The sequence below is a fragment of the Sarcophilus harrisii genome, chromosome 3 (genome assembly GCF_902635505.1).
Source record: "Sarcophilus harrisii chromosome 3, mSarHar1.11, whole genome shotgun sequence".
NCBI classification, from domain to species: domain Eukaryota; kingdom Metazoa; phylum Chordata; class Mammalia; order Dasyuromorphia; family Dasyuridae; genus Sarcophilus; species Sarcophilus harrisii.
This window is the reverse complement of record NC_045428.1, coordinates 494,970,386-494,992,462: the sequence shown is the minus strand read 5'-3', so window position 1 is coordinate 494,992,462 and position 22,077 is coordinate 494,970,386. Positions and strand designations below refer to the sequence as shown.

At 38.7% G+C, this 22,077-nt stretch overlaps 1 protein-coding gene across 5 annotated transcripts; it reads right to left on the bottom strand.

Annotated features, from left to right (window-relative positions):
- Positions 1-1,073: 1,073 nt before the first annotated feature.
- PAFAH1B2 (platelet activating factor acetylhydrolase 1b catalytic subunit 2) lies at positions 1,074-15,493 on the bottom strand. 5 transcript variants are annotated; one of them, XM_031961314.1, is made up of 6 exons: positions 15,278-15,493; positions 7,646-7,733; positions 4,729-4,818; positions 4,088-4,204; positions 2,782-2,904; positions 1,074-1,526 (listed from the first exon to the last, which is right to left on the bottom strand). In XM_031961314.1, exons 2-6 carry the CDS (start codon positions 7,724-7,726, stop codon positions 1,248-1,250), a joined length of 690 nt encoding a protein of 229 aa, XP_031817174.1. In that variant the 5' UTR covers positions 7,727-7,733; positions 15,278-15,493; the 3' UTR covers positions 1,074-1,247. The 5 variants fall into 5 exon arrangements, with proteins under 5 accessions (XP_031817174.1, XP_031817175.1, XP_031817173.1 ...); XM_031961315.1 differs by having other exon boundaries at positions 15,207-15,279; XM_031961313.1 differs by lacking the exon at positions 15,278-15,493 and adding an exon at positions 14,505-15,066.
- Between the last annotated feature and the right edge of the window lie 6,584 nt (positions 15,494-22,077).

Here is a 22,077-nt window from a genome sequence, read left to right as displayed (position 1 = left end):
CAAAGCAAAGCTACACTTGCGTCTCCTTTTGTGAAGGCCAATTTTTCCTGGAATAAAACATCTGTAAAAATAACATCAATAAACAAAAATATACAACTTAAGACCTGATAAGGCTTTAAATAATTTTAGGTTTTGTAGAAAGGGAAATTAAACATTTTTTTTTCCCCAAAAGGGGAAAAAAAAAACATTTTTAAGGGAATGACAGATCCTTTTTAAAAAAATTTTAAAATGAGAACTTGGAACATAGACAGCACTGCACAGAATCTCAATAGCACAGAACACCACACAAGAATGAGATGCCAGCAATATTATCATGGGAACAGCTGTCTGGGGATTCACACTTTTGAGCAAAAAGAGCTCTTAAACCAAAAGAACTGTTAAAATCTTGTATGTGACATATGTCAACATGGACCAAAAAAATGGGGAGGGAGAGAGAAAATGCAAGAGTGGGTCCATTAGAGACATGATATTCAGCAGCATAAAAAATAAAATCTGCCAAAGTTTCCCAAAGATTAGGATGAAAACCTGTCGGTTACAGCCAAGATCTTATAAAAGAAGCACAAGAGGGAAATTAAAAGAGCAGAACACATTCACTACTACCTGTTGCACCTCCCATTTTTGAATGCCAATTACGTTCAATTTGGTGCTACGGCTTAAAAAATCCAGAACATGAGTCACATAAAAAAAACAAACAAACAAACAAACAACAACAACAACAACAAAAAAAAAAAAAAAAAAAAAACAAAAAAAAAAAAAAAAAAAAAAAAAAAAAAAAAAAAAACCCTAAATACAAACCTTTAAAACTGAAAGAAAAAAAAAAGGTTTTTAAGCAAAATGGAATGTGATTCTGGTAACAACCTAAATTATTACATATTACATAATCCATAGAAAAAGAAGAACAAAGGGATTTGGGTATTGTTCATTACTTAGGTTGATGTGGTCCTAGGGAGAACAAACAATGATGATGTAATGAGCGTCACACAAACAACTAAAAAAAGTCCTGTTCTGGTTTCAACTGAAGAATATTTTAAAAACAATAACCTTCCTTTGCTAATTTTTTTGTAGTTAAACCAAACCTTTTTATGTACAAGACCAGTTTAAATCCCCCCTCCCCTTCAAACACTAGATATGAACATCCAGGAACATTCTAAAATGGAAAGTGCTTTAAGAAAGAGAAGGATTCTGTAGTGCCAGTGATATAACTGATCAGATGAGGCTGTGATGCTGTTAACACTGATGGGAGCCAGTCAGGCAAGTGTGGTTTGCTTCTCTTCAGGCGTTTCCTCCAACAACTGCATGATCAGTTCATGGAGGGGTTTGCAGATTTTTGCATAGCCCCCTCCTGTGAGATGTAGGAAATCAAACATGTCGTGGCAGGAGATGGCACCATCTGAGTGCACAAAGCCCCCATCTGTATCCAAGAGCTGAACATTGGCAAGCTTGGGCAGTGAGACCTTGAGGAGCTGATTTACCTTTGCATTCTTTTGCCTCAAAGGATTAGGCTTTTCACCTCGAGGAAGAAGACCCTGGGGCAATAGGAAAAAAAGATACCAATGACAAAATGAGCAGAATACATAGTAATCCATTTCACGATGGGGGGGGGAGGGGAGGAGGAGGCAGGGGAGGGAGAAGGAGAAGAAGGGAGTAGAAGGGATGAGTAGGGACATGGCAGTCCTGGAATAAGGAAAATCCATGTGAATTTTTTTGGCCTCCCTTTTACTTTTTATGGGCTGTTTACAGTATTAAAAAATAAAATACGTTAATATTATATTTATATTTTATGCAGTTTTGAGTTTCTAAACTTTTTCTGTGTCACTTACTGGCTTTTCTGCATTCCTCTCAAATTTCCATTTAATTTCTTATGTTAAACCCCAATATATCAATCCTCAAAATAGCAAATATGGACACCATAATGGGAAAAGTCATAATGTTTAAGGGCTCACTCTATTTACCTGTTCCTACTTTTCAATATTTCACACATCTGTGATTCTTACCACTCTATCTCATGTAGAGTTGGTTCATTTAACTAAGGATCTTAAGTTGGTCCAATAATATTTGAGATTAATCCTTTCCATAGATGTTATAATGTTTTTGGCAGTGTATTAAAGCCGAGGATTACTCACTGGTTTAATTTCAAACATTATTGAATGTCCTATATGGTGGATGCTAAGAACATTCTCATTTAATACTCTATTACCCCTGAATGTAAAATCTGTATCGTAGGTGTGTATATAAAACCTAAAGAACCTAAACCTATATTATAAGTAAACTTTTCTGATGTCACAACTCTGAAAAAGTTTTAATAAATATATTTACCTACACCTATATAAAGTGGAACAATCTAAGCTGATTCAAGTTCAAACCTAATCAAAATAAATTTAGAAGTTAGAACTTATTATTTGTTGTCTAGAAAATTCAATTCAGATCTGTTTAGCCATTTTTTAGACAATGGAGGCAGGAAAAAGTATGTAGCCTACCTACAACAATAGGGAAGGTTGAAACCTCCAAGCAAAAATGAAGGAAAGATATGGAGTGGGTAATATCAATTGGTCTGGGAAACAACAATGGAATGGTCAGAGTTAGGGTAGCAGATAGACACATTATTAAGATGGTGAGAGATTTTATCACCATCAGCTTTTCTTCTTTCTCAAGGTGCTCTCCTCCAAAGATTCCATATGCTCATGAGTAAATAAAACACATTGCTATCTTTGAGAATTAAATAATGCTCTCAAGTTGCCCTGGAGATGTCAAGGTCTCCACTCACACCAAAGGACTGCATACCAGTACGATGACTTTGGCCTGCGGCTGCCTTGTGTTAATCAACTGTACAATGGCCTCAATGCCACCTGCTACCTCCTCTGCTGTATTTTCATGGTTGTTTGTTCCTACCCAGACAACGATAACCTATAACCAAGAACAGAAGAACATTATTTTATGGGATGCCTACTGTTAAATGAAAAACAACTGCTTCTATATGTAAATACAGAAGTATATGCTTCTCCATGTTGTTAGGAAAGAGAGGTATGAAGATAAGTTTTTCTGAGATAGAAAGAAAAAAAATTTAAAAAATCCCAACTTTAGTCTGAATGAATCATGCATCAAGTTTTATTTATCTTCATTCAATATTCTTAATACTACTGACACCATTATTTCAATTAATCAGATCAGAAAACAGAAAAGTGAAGGCCAGAGATAATATCCTCCTTATTCTTGTACTACCAGTATCAAAAATGAAAAGGGTGAAATTACCATCAATGAAAACAAAATTAAATCAATAATTAGGAACTATTTTGCCCAATTGTATGCCAATAAATCTGATAATCTAAGTGAAATGGATGAATATTTTCAAAAATATAGATTGCCCAGATTAACACATGAGGAAATAAAATACTTAAAGTCCCATTTTTGAAAATGAAATTGAACAAGCCATCAATGAACTGAACTCCCTAACATAAGTTTCTTATATTTAAAAAACCACATTTCTTATGCTTTTATGATTTTAGTAACTAGATATTTAACTACTGTAATCAATGTACTGCTTTCTTGGGAGGCAGTATAACACAATGAACAAAAGGCTGACCTTGGAGTCAGGAAGACCTGAGCTCAAGATTTGTCTCTGACATAAACTAGCTTTGGAAACATGGACAAATCCTTAACTTCTATGTACTCTCAAGGCTTAATATACAGAGAGTTTTAAAAGGAATAAAATCATAGATCTGGCCCTAAATAAATGTTGCCTTCTTAGTTATCTTAGTATCATGTTATACCCTATTATAAATTAGTATATGAAAAGAATGAATTCTTTCGCTGTTTGTTTATTCACTTCAAATCATTTTCAGTTTTGCACATATTTAACCTGTATCAGATTGCTTGCTGTCTGGGGGAGATGGGAGGGAAGGAGAAAAATCTGAAATACAAAGTCTTACAAAATTGAATATTAAAAACTATTGTTACATGTATTTGGAAAAATAAAATATTAGTGAGAGAAAACCAAATAATTTATACTTCTATATTTTAACATCAGGATTAATGATTTTCTTTATATAAATGGGGAAAAGTTCATTTTATCAGTTGAGTTTTATTTTACCTTAGGTTTAATATTTTCCAGTTCTCCGTTCTTCAGTCTCCATAAGACATGCCTTGTGGTGTCACCACCAATCCCAAAATTCAGTGCATGAAGGGGGGAAAAAAGCTCTCGCCATATCTAGAAACATCAAAATAAATGTCCTAAATCAACAATTAGCTGAAAATAAATCTCTATATTACAGCACATTGCAAAGCAATTCAAGTGAAAAAAAGATTCATCTTTTGAATTAAAATATAACATTGCTATGAATCTTAAAAAGACTACCATGTTATTCTACAGCATTTTCAATACCAACAGATTTCAATTCAAGAATCCACCAGTAATACAATCCACTCCTGTAAAATACATTTAACATTAAATTGTTAATATTTTATACTCTTCATTTATACTTTTTCCTTTATACTCTTTCCTTTTTCTTTATATAGTTACCTAAAGGAACAGTATGACAAAGATAAAACATTTCAAAAACTTCTGGATTTAATTTTAAATGATTTTTCAATTATTCCCTAATATGTTGGTTACTATTTCAAAGCAGAAGATTCCCCCACAATTATGTACATGTAGATTCATCATGAAAACCTGTTATCAATAGGTACCACCTATCAATATTCCAGATCCACAATTATCCCCCCAACCTTTACCTCATACTGCTGTAGCAATTGTACCATTGAGTCTCCCACAAATAGGACGTCAGGCTCTTTGTCTTTACAGTCCAGGACAAATCTGTTGTGCTGTTTGGAAGAAGAAAGAATTAGAAATTGGCACTTCTTCCCCTATGAGATTTCTTGGCCTACAAAGAACAATTGTCCAACTAGTTACTCTGCTGCCAATCTTTTAAACCTTACTTTCTCTATTCCCCATTGGCTCATTTCTTTGGATTAGAATTTTAGAGCTGAAATTTCTTTTACTATGTTGACAACTATATTGACTATGTAATCATATCATAAATAGGCATACAATTAAAATCTTAACAGTGGGATAATCCTAAAGTGAATTTTATAAGCCTAAATGTATAAAAAATATAGAAAATTGGTATTTAGGAATTTTTATATTTTTTTTGCTTATTTTTAAACTCAAATCTCCTCAACTTAACCCAAGTTTGTTAAATTCTGTATCTTTAAGTCACAGATTCTTAGATTTAGAGTGAAAAGAGAGGTCATTTAATCCAACACCTTCATCTTACAGAGGCGGAAACTGGGACCCAGGAAGATTAAGTAACTTGCCAAAAATTACTCAGGTAATAATTACTACATCAAAGGTAAGAACTACGTCCAAATACTTTTATTTCTTATCATTTGCAAAGGATATGAAGTACAAATTCCAGTTCCTATTTCCAACAAGATGTTATGATGATGAGACTCCCTAATTTGTCTCCATTGTAGGTCTTATGAACATAATACTGACATAGTACAACCACTAATACTTTTCCCAAGTTTAAGGCCATTATCGTTTGAACTCTCCTAATGATCAAAGAAAAGAAGTGTGGCACCAGGTTTTCTTAGGAATCACAGTATTATACAAAATCTAGAGTTGGAAGGACCTTAAAGGCCATCTAGTCCAACCCCCTCATTTTACAGATGAGGAAACTGAGGCCCAGGGAGATTAAATAACTTGCCGAAGGTTACACAGGTAAGCATCATGGGTAAGATTTGAACCCAGGTCCTCTGACTCCAGAGTCAGTGCACTTTTTCTTGTACCACGGTACCTTCCTAAAATAAGCAAAAAAAACAAACAAACAAAACTTTAACTGGTAAAGAAAGGGGAGGTTTTTCTGGCCAAGACACATCATTCCATGTCTTTAATTCACATGTCCTCAATAATATCAAGAAACCAGCTCATAATTATGGGATAATACAACTAAAGGATCACAAATATGGAGCTGAGAGTAATTCCTATGCAGTCTAGTCTGAGCTTCTCAAGTAATTAAAGAGTTAAAAAAGTCTTTCCTACAATTCCCTAATGGTCTGACTATCCACTGTTTCCCAACCCTAATCTTCTGAGGGCAACTCCTAGATACAATTTCGGTTACCATACTTTAATAATGGGCAAAATGGAATAGGTCCAAAAGCGGCAACTAAAAGCATCAAAACAATAAAGTAATTTCCATGACTTTTCTTCTGAGTTTTAAGATATTAGGAAATATGATTCACTGAATAGATAGATTTCTCTAACTTTTTATCACTAACTTAAGAATTTAACAAATACTAACCTACTATACACTTAATACAAACATACTGGGAAAGCTTATTATTCGATATAGTTTTCTGAACCAAATACAACCAGACGGCATAAAGCCATTAAGGACATGGATATAGATCACCTAATTTTGGAGTATTAGAACTTGAAGGAGACAGAAAATAAAATAAGGTACTACTTTATATAGTGAATAAAGCCTAAAAAATGGCAAAAAGAATGAGTTCAAGCAGTTCCCTTTAAATGTATCTTTGTAGATGATGGTGTTTTCATTAATTACTGTATGAGACAGGTAATAATAACAAGAATCCACACTTCAACAGTTCTTTCCTGGGGTGTTTGTCCCAATTTGGGGGGAAATAGGCTAATAAACTTGAGGCTCAAGGTAAAGGAGCTCTCCTAGAAGCTCAGCTAGTGCATGTCAATGGTCAAATTCAAACCCGGGGACAGCTAGATGGCACAGCTAGATAGAGCACCAGCCCTAGAGTCAGGAGGACCTAAATTGAAATCCAACTTCAGACACTTAATACTTACTAGCTCTGTGACCCTGGGCAAGTCACTTAACTCCAACTGCCTCACCAAATTCAAACCCAGGTCTTCTGACTCCAAATCCAGTAGTCTTTCTACTATACCAACTTGTAGAATAAATAGAAAAGAGGTTGTATAAAAGTTTAAATAAATCCAGATTCTTTAAAGTGAACTGAATTATGAACCAAAATTATGTTGATAAAAATGGAAAGGCTATAATTTTAGAGGGATATGTTTAAGTACAAAGTCAAACATTAATAAAAGTAAAATATTTTTAAAATCCTGTATTTCACCATTATATTTATTTTGGGCAGCATTGAGCTATTTCTGATAGCCACTCTCATTAGCACTTCTAAAAATATTACTTTTAGCTAACATAAAATTTGTTGATTAAAAAATTTACAAATTCACTCCAAAATAGTTCAGATCTTATTGGCTTGTTAAAAAGTTAAGGCTGTTTTAAATACATTCCTAGATTTCTTAAATTAGAGTGACATGGGCAACTACCTTACTTCTCAAATCATCCCAGATAATTTACTGATCTAGTGAAATGAAAGCTCTCAGAAGACAGGGACTTTTGTTTTTATCTTTGTACTCCCAGTATCTTATGTGTAGTAAGCACTTAATAAATACTTCCTGAATTGGCACACTACTATGGCAAATAAAACAGCAAGATGAGTAACCACTAACTGCACCTCACATAAAATTATTTTATGTTTTTGTTTAATAAATGCTTTATATCCAACTGGAAAAAAAAAAAGGTCACTTTATTGGCCAGTAGGATCTTCTCAAAAATTAAAGTAGATGGCCCCATATTATATAAATAAAACTTAATACCTGAGACATCCATCGGTCATCTCCTTGAATATCTTCGGCTGCATGTGGAATAGCTGCTGGGTTTGAGTCCCCCTGGCTCATTCTACACCTGAGGAAAGAGTGTGTAAAGTGACATTTATTCCATCAACAATGTGTGGGGCCATGCTACATACCATTAAGACTGGTATTTCCCATGACTAATTAGAGGCAGCAGGGAATAGTGGACAAACAACTGACCTAGGAGTCAAGAAAACTTGGGTTCAAGTTCTGCCTCTGACATATACTAAATATGGGACCCTGCAAAAATTACTTAGCCTCTTGGCCTCCAAACAACTGTAAAATTCTTCAGTGGTGGGACAACCACCAGATGGGAATGGACACAAAGCTTCCACAGGGAGAGTCTCTTTGTCTAGATCTGTGATTTCTATCCAAGTAGCTTTCCAGCAAAGAAAATCCCCTTACCAAGGTAGATCAGTAACTTCTTTTGTAATTTAGACCACTAGTTGTCTGGGAACATTGAGAGATTAAGTTCCTGGTCCAGGGTTACAGAGATGGGTCTGAAATCTAGGTCTACCTCTAGATCTAATACCCTACCTACAATGCCTGTCAGAGTTCCGTATGTCAATGAAATCACAAACTTGGTCCAAATTTTTTTTTTAAATATCATAAACGAAATTAAAAAATACTACGGTTTCATCTTGCTTTTGCCTAGAAATTTTGCAACTGTGGTTTATTTTTAGTAGGGAGTAGGCTCTGAGACATAACCTAACTTTAAGGATCACAAATATCTAGGTATCACTGTACTATAGCCAACATTTGATTGTCTTTTAGGAACAATGCATTAAAAAATCAGTGGAACTATCTAAGTGTGCTTTACAGCTATATAAATTTTTCATCATTCTATTTTATTCTAAGTGCAAGCACAAGGGGATTAGCCACTTATGGATCAATGAAAACTACACAAGAGCTATTTGACTACAATTACACAGTTTGGAAGAAAGCTTGGAAGATAGGAATCTAGGGGTTACCTAATACTATATAAATACTTTACCTGAACCACTCAAGGTTTTGAACTGGTCAATGGGTTGAGCCCCGGTCTTTTACAAACGTACCAATCAATCTCCTAAAGAGGCCTGGCTCTTTTCATATTAGGCAAGAGATCAAAAGGAACAAGAACAGGCAAAATTATTTAGTGAGTATTAAAGTTCAGTTAAATTAGAAATGCTGCCTTTCCAAAAAAGTCAGTTAAGAAAATCAGAAAATTCCCAGTCATTGGAGGATTTCTGCTATAGGCCGGTTTAAAACAAAACAACAACAAAATAGAAAATACGCCAGTCAATGGGATAGAGAAAAAACCCAAATGTTAAGGCACTCCCTACCTCATCCTCATACACAGCAAGACTTTCCATTAAAATGGCACGAATTTCATTAATTTAGCAAATATTTATCTAGTGCTACAACTTACAAATGAATTGCTATGCTAGTGCTAAAGAACTGCAAAGTACCTAGTACACCCTAAAAATGAAAGCAAAATATATTAAAACTCACTGATTAAAACTTTTGGAGGGGTTTGTTTTTTTTTTTTTTGAGCTTTAGCATGTTATATAAATATATATATATACACACACACAAATTAAGTTGGGTAAAAAAATCAGATCAAAGGTCAGTAAAGTACAGTATTCCAATGAATCTGAGACATCATTAAAGACTCTAAATATCATTAATATTTAATTACTAAGCAACTGTTATTATGTGCTAGCAATGGTTATTTTTTTCACATTACCTAAAATTATTACTACTAAATATATCTTTGCTATGACCCCAAGCCAGTTATTCATGAATTCAGAGACTTGTAGAATTTATGAGCTAGAAGAGACTTTAGAGATAGCTAATCCGACTCTTCTTTTTACAGATGAGGACAGGAGAAAATTAGATGAACTGGTTAACATTTCTACAGATGAAGAGAACTTCTGAACCTAAATCTGGACCAATTTAATGAAGATTAAGTTTTAAATGTTAATTTGTATTATTGAATAAAAAAGTCCTAATCTTAATTAATACAATCTTTTGATCTGAAAATTATCCCAAATCATTATTCAAGGTTAGAATATATGTCTAATAACCAGACTCTAAGAAAAATTAATGGTTTCGTACTGTTATTACAGATACTGTGGCATATATTTATAGTTCTGAAGGAGCAGAGATATTTTTATAAAACAAACATGGGTATTCCAATTCATTTCCCTTTTTGTGCCTAGGTCTCAACAACTATTATTTAAGGACAAATCACTAATCTGAACAATAAGGATTGGAATAAGGCCCCAAACCCATGCCTGGTACTGCCAGGATGACTTGAATCAGCCAAGTCCACTTAGGCTACAGTATGTTCCAAAACAGGAAGGGCTAACAGTATACACACTGGATCTAATGTTCTGAATTAAAATGCAACATTCTAATTGATAAGAATTTTTGCATTTATTATTCCAAAATGATCCTAATTCATAAACTGCAATTAGAAATAATCTTCTACCATCAATTTAACCAAAAGTTACAGAATTTGACAATTTAAAAACACTATTGATAAGGTCATATCTAAGGCATTTACTATAAATGAATGTGAGGGATTTGAAGCTGCAAGAGACTTCAAAAACCATCTAGCTCAGTTCTTTTCATAAGAAACTAAGGCCCAGAAAAGTTAAGTATTTCACTCAGGGTTTAAACCCAAGTCCTTTGATTCCAGAATGACAGCATACTCCAGTATGTCACTCACTACTTCTTAGGGAAGATCTAATATCTCTATTATAATAGCTTTGAGTCTAGGATCTTTCATTTACTAACTGTAGGACCATCAGAAAGATATAATGAGCTGTTTCCTCATCTGTAAAGTGGAAATAATGTTAAATGCACCCTTCACCCCACAAAGCTGTTAGGGGAAAAAACACTTTATAAACTGCAAAATACTATACTAACAGTACCGGATTTGGAATCTGGTAATCTAAATTCAAATCTCAGCTTTACCACTTAATAGCCATTCATCCTTGGACAAACCGCATTATTTTTCTGGGTCTCAATTTACCTTTTGAAATGAAAAGAAGATGATTTCTAAGATATGCCAATCTCTAAACATTTTGATTTATGGTTTATTTCCTTCATTATTATTACTTAACTGCAAAATTTAGATCTAGAAGGGACCTTAGAGAGCAACTAGTCCAACCCCTTCAATTTGCAAACAAACAAAAAAACATCTGAGGCCACAGAGCTAAAGCAATTTAAGACCCATGCAGGGTAATAAATGACAAAGACTTGAACTCAGGTTTACTGATTTCCAGGCCAGTATTTCTTCTATCACCCCATTATGCTCCATACAGGAACTGTGAAATCCAAATTGGAGGAACATTCATGATGTTCCAGTTAAGAGTTTGGTGGTAGACTTTTGGGAGACCCTCATTTTAAATAAAATTAAAATAAAAGTAATTAAACAAGAGATAAACAAACACAAATAAATAAATTCATGTGGAAAAGATTAAAAGCATCAGGATTGTTCCTTTGTCCAGCATTAAAAGCTTTTCACAACTTGTTTCCAATCTCCCCTTTCTATGGTGCAACTGATCTGATCTTGTTTTTCTCACTCAGGACTTTCTTCTGTCCCTGTGTCTCTGCAGCCTGACTGTACTCCCACTCCTGAAATTCATTTCCTCCTTACTTCTACTTCTCAGAATCTCTAGTTTCTTTAAGTAGACAAATATTTTTCAAAGCTCAGCTCAAGTGTCACCTTCTATATAAAGCCTTTTCTGATCCTTCCAGCTGCTAGTATCTTCCCCCAGATTATTTTGTATTTATTTTCTATGTTTTGAAGAGACATATATGTACAGGGAGACAAGAGAGAGTTATCTCCCTTGATAGAGTGAAAGCTCCTTAAAGGAAGGGATTGTTTCATTTCTTTCTGTATTCCCAATGTTTGGCACATTGTGGCCCCTTAATGTTTGCTGACTGTTTTCTAGTTCCCTTTCTTTCTCAATGTTGATTATTTCTATATATAGTCAAATTTCATTGACCAAGTTTAATTCTAGATTTAGACTTGGCTAATCATGTGGGAACTGTCTCCGCTTATCATTATACTTTAGAAGAGACACCAGGTGCTGAACATAAAACAAAATTGGATATAGTCCTTCTATTTACCACTACATGACTTTATATTAATCAATGGTGGTATTGACAGCAACACACATGTACACTGTACTTTAGAGTTCACAAAGCACTTCTCTGGCAACAAACCTGAGGTAAGTAGCACAAAAATTCATAATTCAATTTTACATTATGAGGAAACTCAGGCTTGGAGAAGTGAAGTGACTTCTCTGAAATTACACAGAGGGTTAAATAATAAGACTAGACCTTGAACCTAAGACTTTCGACTCCAAGTCTACTGTTCTTTCCATTATATCGCAGTCTACCATGACAATTCATAATGTTTTCTTTATACAGAGCCACTGGTCTTAGAATAGTTATAAAGCAATCAACTCCTTTAACATAATTTACAAAATTAACATAATTTTAACAGATTGTAAGTGGTTAAAACTATACATATATGAACAGTACAAGATATAATTGAGAGTTCTACTTTATAGTGTGAAAAATTATTTCTGCTTTACATTGAATAATCTGATGGTTTCACAGAAAACATTTTTTACCCAGAAACAACAAAAGTTGATGAAAAAGTGAGTTGAATTATAACAACTGAAGCGATAACTTCACATGTTGTGAATTCAGTTGTTCTAAGCTTCCATCTTTACTCAAAACAACAAACCAAAATGGCACTTCATTACCTTTAGCCTCATTTTGGTTTAAGGAAATAAGGATTTTTTTAAACCCAATCCAAGTAGTATGATCATTCAATCATAAGATCATACTAATTGAGCCTGAAGGGGGTCTTAGAAAATCATCAGGTTTAACTTTCTCATTCTACAAATTGGGAAACTCAGACCTAGAGAGGGCAGACCATTGTCTGAAATTGTTCTGCTAATAAAAGGGAAAGATTGGATTTGATCCCAGGTCAGGGTGTTTAAGAAAATTACTATATATTGCTCTGGTAAACAATATATAATACAAACCAATGATTCTCTTGCTAGGTATCATACAGAAAGAAACTGGAAAAGACAGTGATAACTTCTAATAAACATTCTGATCAATGAAGAATTTTTTATTTTCTCAAGTTTACTCACATTCTATGGCTTTAATGTCTCAATTTTCTCATCTATAAAATGGAAAAATTCTGAACAGAAACTGCAGAATAGGAAAGAGACTTCTCCAAGGCCACACAGTTGATGGAACTGGGAGCAGAGCACAAAATATTCTCAACTAGCTAATGTGTTGCTATGATTACAAGGCCACCCTTCTTCCTCCCACACAAAGGCAAAGTATCTTAGTGAAATCTTGTTTCTTTGTGATTTCAAACACTTGAATCTTGTACTTTTCTGCCAAACTCAAATCTTCCAATACAAAGTAGCTTTCATTTATCCCACAGGGGCTAAAGAAACATTTTTTGGGGCAGCACAAAAAGAAAAAAAGTCAGTAATCCACAGTCTACTTTTCAAGAACCAAGAGTAGAAGGAATACCAAGGAAAATGCACGGCAAAAGATTCACGTTATCTAGGCATTAAAAGATTTACTCCCTAACAACAAAACTGAACAATGAATCAGAGTCTACATATAGGGCAGTTTGTGCTAGGTCATATAAGCCCTAGTGATTTGGGGACTTGAAAACTTAGTACTAAGGGAGAACATAATATACTGATCTCTAGAACGGCAAAATTGTAACTAGCTATACAAAATGTGTACCAACAGAGGGGGATCTGGTGCCCCGTGTCGCCCCATGCTGCTCCCCTAATCATCCCTGGGGACAGCTCGTCATTTCACTCTGTGATCACAAACAGCGGGCTCAGTGAGAAAGGCCCAGAAAGCCTACAAATAAAATGTTTAAGAGGTCTGCAAACTCACCACAACTACATCCTTGACAAGTCAAGGACTACCCACTGAAATATGTTCTCTGGGCAGACCCGAAGTAGTGGATTCTGAGATTTAGCAGAAATAGCATCTGCAAGAGTCTCTTCAGGTTATTTTTCTCGGTTCTACTACTTTGCATCTTTATAAATAATTTATTTCCAACTCTGTCCATGTCTGCATTTATACCACTGACGCTCAGGATCCTTACCCCAGCCTGTAGCATATTCTAATCAGAACACAGCATCACCAATAAAGAACTATAAATTCTCGCTAAGCTGGACGTTTCTCTCAATTGAACTGGAAACCGACTGCGGGCAAGGAGTTGAACTAAGACTTAAAAAATTCGGCATGTTTCCACGCTGACCTAAGAACTCCTATTTTGTCTCAGGAGGCCAGGGGAATGCCATAGCGCAGTCCCTTCTTAAAGGCCCCACCCCCAGTCATCCCTGGTGGGCGGGTCCCCGTGCTCCAGCACATCATAATTTATTACCAAATGCCCTGGCAGACAAATTAGAAGCACAATGGTCTGCCACCACGATCCTTCACAATGCATTCTGGATCAGAACTCAGAGATGCGGGTCATAGCCCAATGCACACAAAGCTCTATTTCCTTCTTTCTTCCTCCCTGCCCCCTCCCCACGACAGGCCCTCATGCTTCAATACACTAAGTCTTCTAATCAGGGCAACACAACAGGGTGGCTATCCTTCGTCCCTTCCCCGCGGGCAGGAGCACATTAAGGAAGCTACGGCCACTGATCCTCCCGAATGATGCTTCTTTTACGAATCAGAACTTGCCTGAAAGTGAAATAGCAATTGAAACGTAACGAGACTAAGTCGCGCATCTTAGCACGAACAAAAGGAAATTATTCACGGAACTAACAGCGTGACGTTCTCTCCCCCGGTTCCTCTCTGGGCCCGGCTTCCGATCCGGTCTCCGGCGCTGACCGACACTGAGCCCCCGAGAGCCGGAGCCCCTTCCGGCACGGATGCGCGCCCCGCAGGGCGCCCGGCTTCCGGCACCGGCCGGCCTACAGCGGGGCTCGCCGCCGTTTGGGGACGAGCCCGCCCGCCCCTCTCCGAGCGCCCACAGAGGGGCACAATGAGGCGCAGCGCCGAGAAGCGGCCCGACGGCGGCGGGCGATCGCGCAAGCTCAGGATCAAGAGCTCCGGCCTCGGGGGGAGAGCCGCAGGAACCCCGCGTCCCCCACCGCTGAGAGGCAGGGGAGAAGTCACCGCCGAGAGGGGAGGAGCGAGGCCACAGGGACCCAGAGCTCGGAAGCGGGGGCTCGGCCTCTGGGATTCAGGGGGAAAGGCCACCAGCAGGTGGAGGGCCGCCGGGCCCCAAGAGGAAGCCGAGGGCCGGGGGCCTGCTCCGGGGCCTGCACCTGGGCCCGGGGAGCGGGAGATGCGCGCCCAGCGCGGGCTGCGGGCGCCGGGACTCGGGGAGGGGGGGGGGGGGCGGGAAGGCCCGGCGGGAGCGGAGGGACACCTCGCAGGGCCGGGGCCGGGAGGGGGAGTCCCAGGGAAGAGGAGGGGCTGGGGGAGGGGAGGAATGGAGGAGGGGAGGCCGCGGGCTCCTTACAATAACAAGGCGCCGCCCCCGCCCTATCTCCAGGCCGGCCCGCGGGCCTCCACAACCTCGGCTGCACTCACTCAGGCGGAGGGTCCGAAGGGCCCCAAGCGGCGGCGGGTGGGCGCGTCTGTCTCTCGCTCGGTCCCGGCGGCCCCTCTCAGGCGCGTCCCTCCTCCGGCCCAGCACCACCAGCAGCAGCACCTCCACTTCCGCTTCCCGCCTGCCACTCACGCAGATGGCGTCCGGAAGTCCCGCCTCCGCGCGGTCCTTCCCTCACAGTTCTCCTCCCTCCTCCCCTCTCCCCCCTCTCCGCTTCCTTCCCTTCCCGTTTTTCCGTCCCTTTCCACCGCTTTCTCCGTCCTTTCATTCCCCGTTGCTTTCTCCTCCTTCACATCTCGCCTTTCCCATCCTCCCCAGCCTTCCCTTCTCTAACCAACTCTCCCGTGCTCTCCTCCCTTTCCGTCCCTTCTCTCTTCTCTCGCCTCTGGTCTGATATTCCTAACCTTTTCTCCCCCGCTCCGTCCTTCCCTCCTCTTCCTACATTCTTTTTCCCCTCCTCTCTCTGTCCCTCTCCCTCTCCGTCTCTCTCTCCCTCTCCCTCTCCCTCTCTGTCTCTGTCTCTCTCTCTCCCTCTCCGTCTCTCTGTCTCTCTGTCTCTCTCTGTGTCTCTCTCTTCTCCCTCTCCCTCTCTGTCTCTCTCTCCCTCTCTGTCTCTCTGTCTCTCTCTGTCTCTCCGTCTCTCCGTCTCTCTGTCTCTCTGTCTCTCTGTCTCTCTCTCTCTGTCTCTCTCTTCTCTCTCTCCCTCTCTGTCTCTGTCTCTCTCTGTCTCTCTCTCTCTGTGTCTCTCTCTTCTCCCTCTCTGTCTCTCTCTCTCTGTCTCTGTCTCTCTCTCTCTCTTCTCCCTCTCTGTCTCAATTTCTCCCTCCCTCCTTCCTTCTCTCTGTGTGTGTATCTCTCTCCCCACTTCTCCCCCTCTCCTCTTCCCTTTCCCTCTCTTCTCTCCCTCCTTCCTCCTTTCTCTCCTCTTTCCCCCTTCTCTCTTTCTGTCTTTCCTCCGCTACTTCACCTTCTACTTCCATCTCTTCCTCACCTTCTCCCCTTCCTTCCTGCTTTTTTTCTTAAACTCTCCTTCTCCTCTATTTCTTTCCTCCTTTCCCTTCTTGGCCTTTTTCACCTTTCACTCTCTCTTTCCCTCCCCGCTGTCCTATCTTCTCTTACCTCTCTCTTATTCTCTTGCCTCTCTCCCACCATTCTTTCCTTCCCTTTCTCACCTTTTCCCCATTCTCTTTCCTTCATGGAGCTTCTCATTTCCTGATGACTAAAGGAGTAGATCACTGGAGTCCAAGTTCAAATCAATCCCCAAACATTTATTAGCTGCACGATCCTGGGCAAGGCAACGAACTTCTGATTTCCTCTTGTTTCCTCAACTGTGAAGTAGGAATAATACTAATACCTACCTTCCTGGAGTAGTGAGGATCAAATGGAATAATATTTGTAATGCTTAACACAGTGCCTGCCACATGGTAGGTGCTATATAAATGCATATTCTCTTCCCTCCTTCCTCTCCTCACTTTTCACTCAAGAATTTCTCCTTTTCAGTTGGGGGTGGGTGGATGGGGGGAACTAAGCTATTCAAAAGAAGTGGGAAAAAAAAGTTTTAGATCACCAGTAATTAGAGAAATAAAAAAATGATACAAATCACTAATAATTGGAGAAATGCAAATTAAAGCAACTCCAATGCTCCATCTCATACCCAATACTTTGACAAAATTGACAAAAAAGGAAAAGGATATGTTGGAAGGACTGCAGGAAATTCCTTCCTTCCTTCCTTCCTTCCTTCCTTCCTTCCTTCCTTCCTCCCTCCCTCCCTCCCTCCCTTCCTTCCTTCCTCCCTCCTTTTCTTCCTTCCTCCCTCCCTCCCTCCCTCCCTTTCTTCCTTCCTCCCTCCCTCCCTCCCTCCCTTCCTCCCTCCCCCCCTTCCTCCCTTCCTCCCTCCCTCCCTCCCTCCCTTCCTCCTTTTCTTCCTTCCTCCCTCCCTCCCTTCCTCCTTTTCTTCCTTCCTTTCTCCCTCCTTTTCTTCCTTCCTCTCTTCCTCCTTTTCTTCCTTCCTTCCTCCCTCCCTCCCTTCCTCCTTTTCTTCCTTCCTTTCTCCCTCCTTTTCTTCCTTCCTCTCTTCCTCCTTTTCTTCCTTCCTTCCTTCCTTCCTTCCTTCCTTCCTTCCTTCCTTCCTCCCTCCCTCCCTCCCTCACTTCCTTCCTTCCCTGCTGCTCCCAGTAACATTGTTGGTATGAAAGGAATGTTCTGGAGAGCATTTTGTTCCAAAAGTTACTAAAATGTACATGTCCTTAGATCCAACTATACCATAGCTAAGTACAGGTTAGCCTAGAGGACCTGACATTCTTTCCAATTCTTCAGATCCTGAAATTTCCCTTTATATGCACAAATAATCTATAGGTATAATAAATAACTGCTGAGTAAAATAACTGCTAGGTGACATAGTACCTAGAAAACCAATCCTGGATTTAGGAATATCTGAATTAAAATCCTTCCTCAGGCCCTTAGTAGTTACAAGGTCAAAGAAAGAGAAAAATGTCTTATATGTACAAAAATATTTATAGCAAATTTTTCCCCATAGAGGCAAAAAACTAGAAACTAGAGGGTGCTATTTATTGGGGAACAAAGTATAATATATGAATGTAATGGAATACTTTGTTTTTGTTTTTGTTTTTTTGGGTTTTTTTAAAATAACTTTTTATTGACAGAACCTATGCCAGGGTAGTTTTTTACAACATTATCCCTTGCACTCACTTCTGTTCCAATTTTTCCCCTCCCTCCCTCCGCCCTCTCCCCAAAGATGGCAAGCAGTCCTATACATGTTAAATAGATTGCAGTGGATCTTGGATATAATATATGTGTGCAGAACCGAACAGTTTTCTTGTTGCTCAGGGAGAATTGGATTTAGAAGGTATAAATAACCTGGGAAGAAGAACAAAAATGCAAGCAGTTTACATTCATTTCCTAGTGTTCTTTCTTTGGGTGTAGCTGCTTCTGTCCATCCTTGATCAATTGAAACTCAGTTAGATCTTGTCTTTGTTGAAGAAATCCACTTCCATCAGAATACATCCTCATACAGTATCGCTGTTGAGGTATATAGTGATTTCCTGGTTCTGCTCATTTCGCTCAGCATCAGTTCATGTAAGTCTCGCCAATCCTCTCTGTATTCGTCCTGTTGGTCATTCCTTACAGAACAATAATATTCCATAACATTCATATACCACAATTTACTCAACCATTCTCCAATTGATGGGCATCCATTCATTTTCCAGCTTCTGGCCACTACAAAGAAGGCTGCCACAAACATTTTGACACATACAGGTCCCTTTCCCTTTTTTAGTATCTCTTTGGGATATAAGCCCAGTAGTAACACTGCTGGATCAAAGGGTATGCACAGTTTGATAACTTTTTGGGCACAGCTCCAAATTGCTCTCCAGAATGGCTGGATGTATTCACAATTCCACCAACAATGTATCAGTGTCCCTGTTTTCCCACATCCCCTCCAATATGGAATACTTTTTGTAAGAAAAGCAGTTAAGAGGACAATTTCAGCAAAACCTGGGGAAAGACATATGAACTGATAGAATGAAGTGAATAGAACATTTTAAAAATTAATTATTTTGAAAGACTGACAAGTTCTGATTAATACAATGATCAACCATGATTCCTAAGGACCTATGATAAAGAATGGTATTCTACTTCCTAACAAAAAGGTGATGATATAAAGCACATGATGAAATGCATTTTTTTGGATGTGGTCAAGATGTGAATCTGTTTTGCTAAACTATGCATGTTTATTACAAAAGTGGTTTTTTAAAAATCTTTTTCATGATTACTATTTTTGCCTTAATTCTGCCAATCTTTCTTTTAAGCTTGCCTATTGTTGATGTGAAATTTAAACATATAGTGTGCATTTTCCAAGTAAAACATAAATAATTTGTCGATGTTTGAACAGTTTGTCAATGTTGAGTTTGTTAAAATTGATCTCTGCTATTGGCTCTGTTAAAATTTCTGTTAAGTTTGGATTTGATTGATAGAATAACCAGAAAAACTGCAAGTTCATTGAATGTCCATTTTTTCTTATTAAAAATTATAAATAATTGTGTTGGATATGATGTTTTTAGCCACAGGCCTATTTCTTTTGATTGTGGATAGATAGAATTTCAGGGCCTATGGTCTATTATTGTAGCTGCTGATAAGTCTTGTGCAATTCTGATTGTAGCTCCAGCTTATTTGAATTGTTTTTTTCTTGTTTCTTGCAAAATTTTCTCTTTGATCTAGGGGTTTCAAAATTTGGCAATAGTATTTCTGTGTGTTTTCCACAAGGATTTCTTTGATGTGATGATCAGTGGATTTTTTCTATTTCTACTTCCCCCTCATGTTCTCTCACTCCAGGACACTTTTCTTGGATTTTTTCCAGCATTATTGTATCAAAGTTATGGTTTTGGTCACAACTTTCTGGGAGTCCAATTATTCTTATATTTTCTTTTCTTGATCTCTTCTCCAGATCTGTCATGTTTCTTGTAAGTTATTTCACATTTCGTTCTATTTTCTCACTCTTTATAATCTGTTTTCTTATTTCTTGGTCTCTTGTAGCTTCACTGGCTACCCCAAGCCCAATTCTAATTTTCAAATAATTATTTTCATCTCTGAAACCCTGTACCTCCTTTTCTAATTAGTTAACTTTTTTTCTCCATAATCTTGTTTTTCTTGGATAATTTTTTTTTAAGTTTTTCTTCAATGGCTCTTATTTGATTTTTAAATTCTTTTTTGAGTTCTATAAATTCTCTCTGGCTGGGCAACCATTTCACACTACTCTTTGGGTTAGAAGCTTTTTTTTTTTTTTTTTAAACTAAACTGTCCTCTGAAAATGAGCCCCAGTCTTCCCTTTTCCCATAGTAAGTTTCTATGATGGGTTCTTTCTTCTTTGCTGGTTCATTTTTTACGAAGAGATATTAGTGTAAGTATCTCTAACAAAGTGGAGTGGGGGGGGGGGGGAGGAATGATGTTTCAAGCTTCTCTTCAGCTTTTCATTCTGATCGGGAACCCCAAACCAATAGCTCTCCCTTCCTGCAAGGGCCCACAGCCTCTGCACTCACCAGGTGCTGGTTCCTGCTCTCCCAGGGCCACCTCTCTGTAGCACAGCTGGACTCCCGCATTCCCACTCAGCCAAGGTTCCCTCAGTCTTCCTGGACTCAAACCCCGACTCTACTGTCTGTGGTTCCTGCTGAGGCTCCAGCCACACCCCACTAGCCCAGGGGTCCCAGGTGGTGTTTCTATGGAGCTAGCAGTTCAGACAAGTCAAACCCAGCCTGGGGCCTTTCTTCAGATCTTCTCAGGTTTTATCTGAAGAACCCCTGTACCCCCCCCATGTTTTCTTGATTTTTCACTAGTCTGTGTTCACTCTGAGGTGCAAATTTGTTCTACCTGTGGGGGCAATTGGGAGATCTTGAAATTTACCAACGTCCTCTGCTATCTTCGCAGAATCTTCCCTCATCATTTCTTACAGAACAATAATATTCCATATCATTCATATACCACAATTTGTTCAGCCATTCTCCAACTGATGGCCATCCACTCAATTTCCTGTTGCCACAATAAATAGAACACTGGGCCTGAAATTAGGAAGACCTGAGTTCAAATGTGACCTTAGACATTTACTAGCTATATGACCCTGGACAAGTCACTTCACTCTGACTCAGTTTCCTTATCCATAAAATGAGCTGGAGAAGGAAATGGCAAGCCACTTTAATATCTTTGCCAAGAAAACTCTAAATGGAGTCACAGAGACACACTTGATATAACTGAACAATAACTAGTCAATAGGAAATCTAGGGATACATTTTTATTTGAATTTTACTCCACTACTCTAGACAAGGGATTTTTAATCTTTACTTCTGTCATAAATCCTTGATGTCTTCTTATAGTCATATTTTTAAAAGCACAAAATAAAATACAGAGAATTACAAAGGAAATCAATTATATTGAAATATAATTATAAATAATATATATGTATATTTGTACACATACATACACACACATCCAAATTCACAGATCCCAGGTTAAATACCCTTGCTCTAGAAACCTTCTAGTCTAAATAACTCCATTGTAAACTCCACAAGGGCAGCAACCTGCCTTATAATTCAGATTCCCCAAAGAAGAAAGTCTTAATGTAAAGAGTATTCTTTCTGGTCTCAAAGTCAGAAGACCTGCCATTTCTTAGTCTTCTTAATTCTATCACTACCTGCTCACCTGATGAAGGTATCAGGGATTATAATAACTGGGATTGAGGGGTATGGAACATCATCTTCCATTTATAATGTATATGATATATTAGTATGATCATTGATGTACATAATCTATAAATAAAGGTATTAGGAATTTATGTTAAAATATTTAAGGATAGAAGGTGAACCCCCCAAATTGTAGAGGTCAGCTTGACCTTGAGGGCCAGTTGCTAATTGTCAGCCACCACTTAGAGACTTGGGAGGGAGGATTTGAAGGAAGAGGGGAAGTGGGCTGCTCATAGGTCTTGGGGACACTTCACCTGGGGATCAAATACTCTACCACTCATTTTTAGCAAGCTGGCAAAAAATTCAAGTGTGAGTGAATAAAGCCTAGGCAACATTTCTACTTGCCCCTCTGGTCCCCACCATTTGCACCATCGGCAAGGGAAGAGATGGAAGAAGGAGTTGAGTGTTTTGCGCCCCTCTCAGTAAGAGGGACTATCTGCTCTGGGAAGCAGGGGAAGCGTGTTCTGAAATCTCCAGGAGCTGCTCTGGGCCTCCAGTGAACAGAATGAAGCCCTCCTGTAGCGTGGCCACTG

Excerpts from the sequence above, each read along its gene's own strand:
- PAFAH1B2 (XM_031961314.1), bottom strand. The coding sequence starts at position 7,726 with ATGAGCCAGGGGGACTCAAACCCAGCAGCTATTCCACATGCAGCCGAA. Across the intron at positions 2,905-4,087 it reads TGGAAAATATTAAACCTAAG|GTTATCGTTGTCTGGGTAGG; the intron begins GTAAAATAAAAC and ends TCTTGGTTATAG. Across the intron at positions 1,527-2,781 it reads AGGCCAAAGTCATCGTACTG|GGTCTTCTTCCTCGAGGTGA; the intron begins GTATGCAGTCCT and ends CTATTGCCCCAG.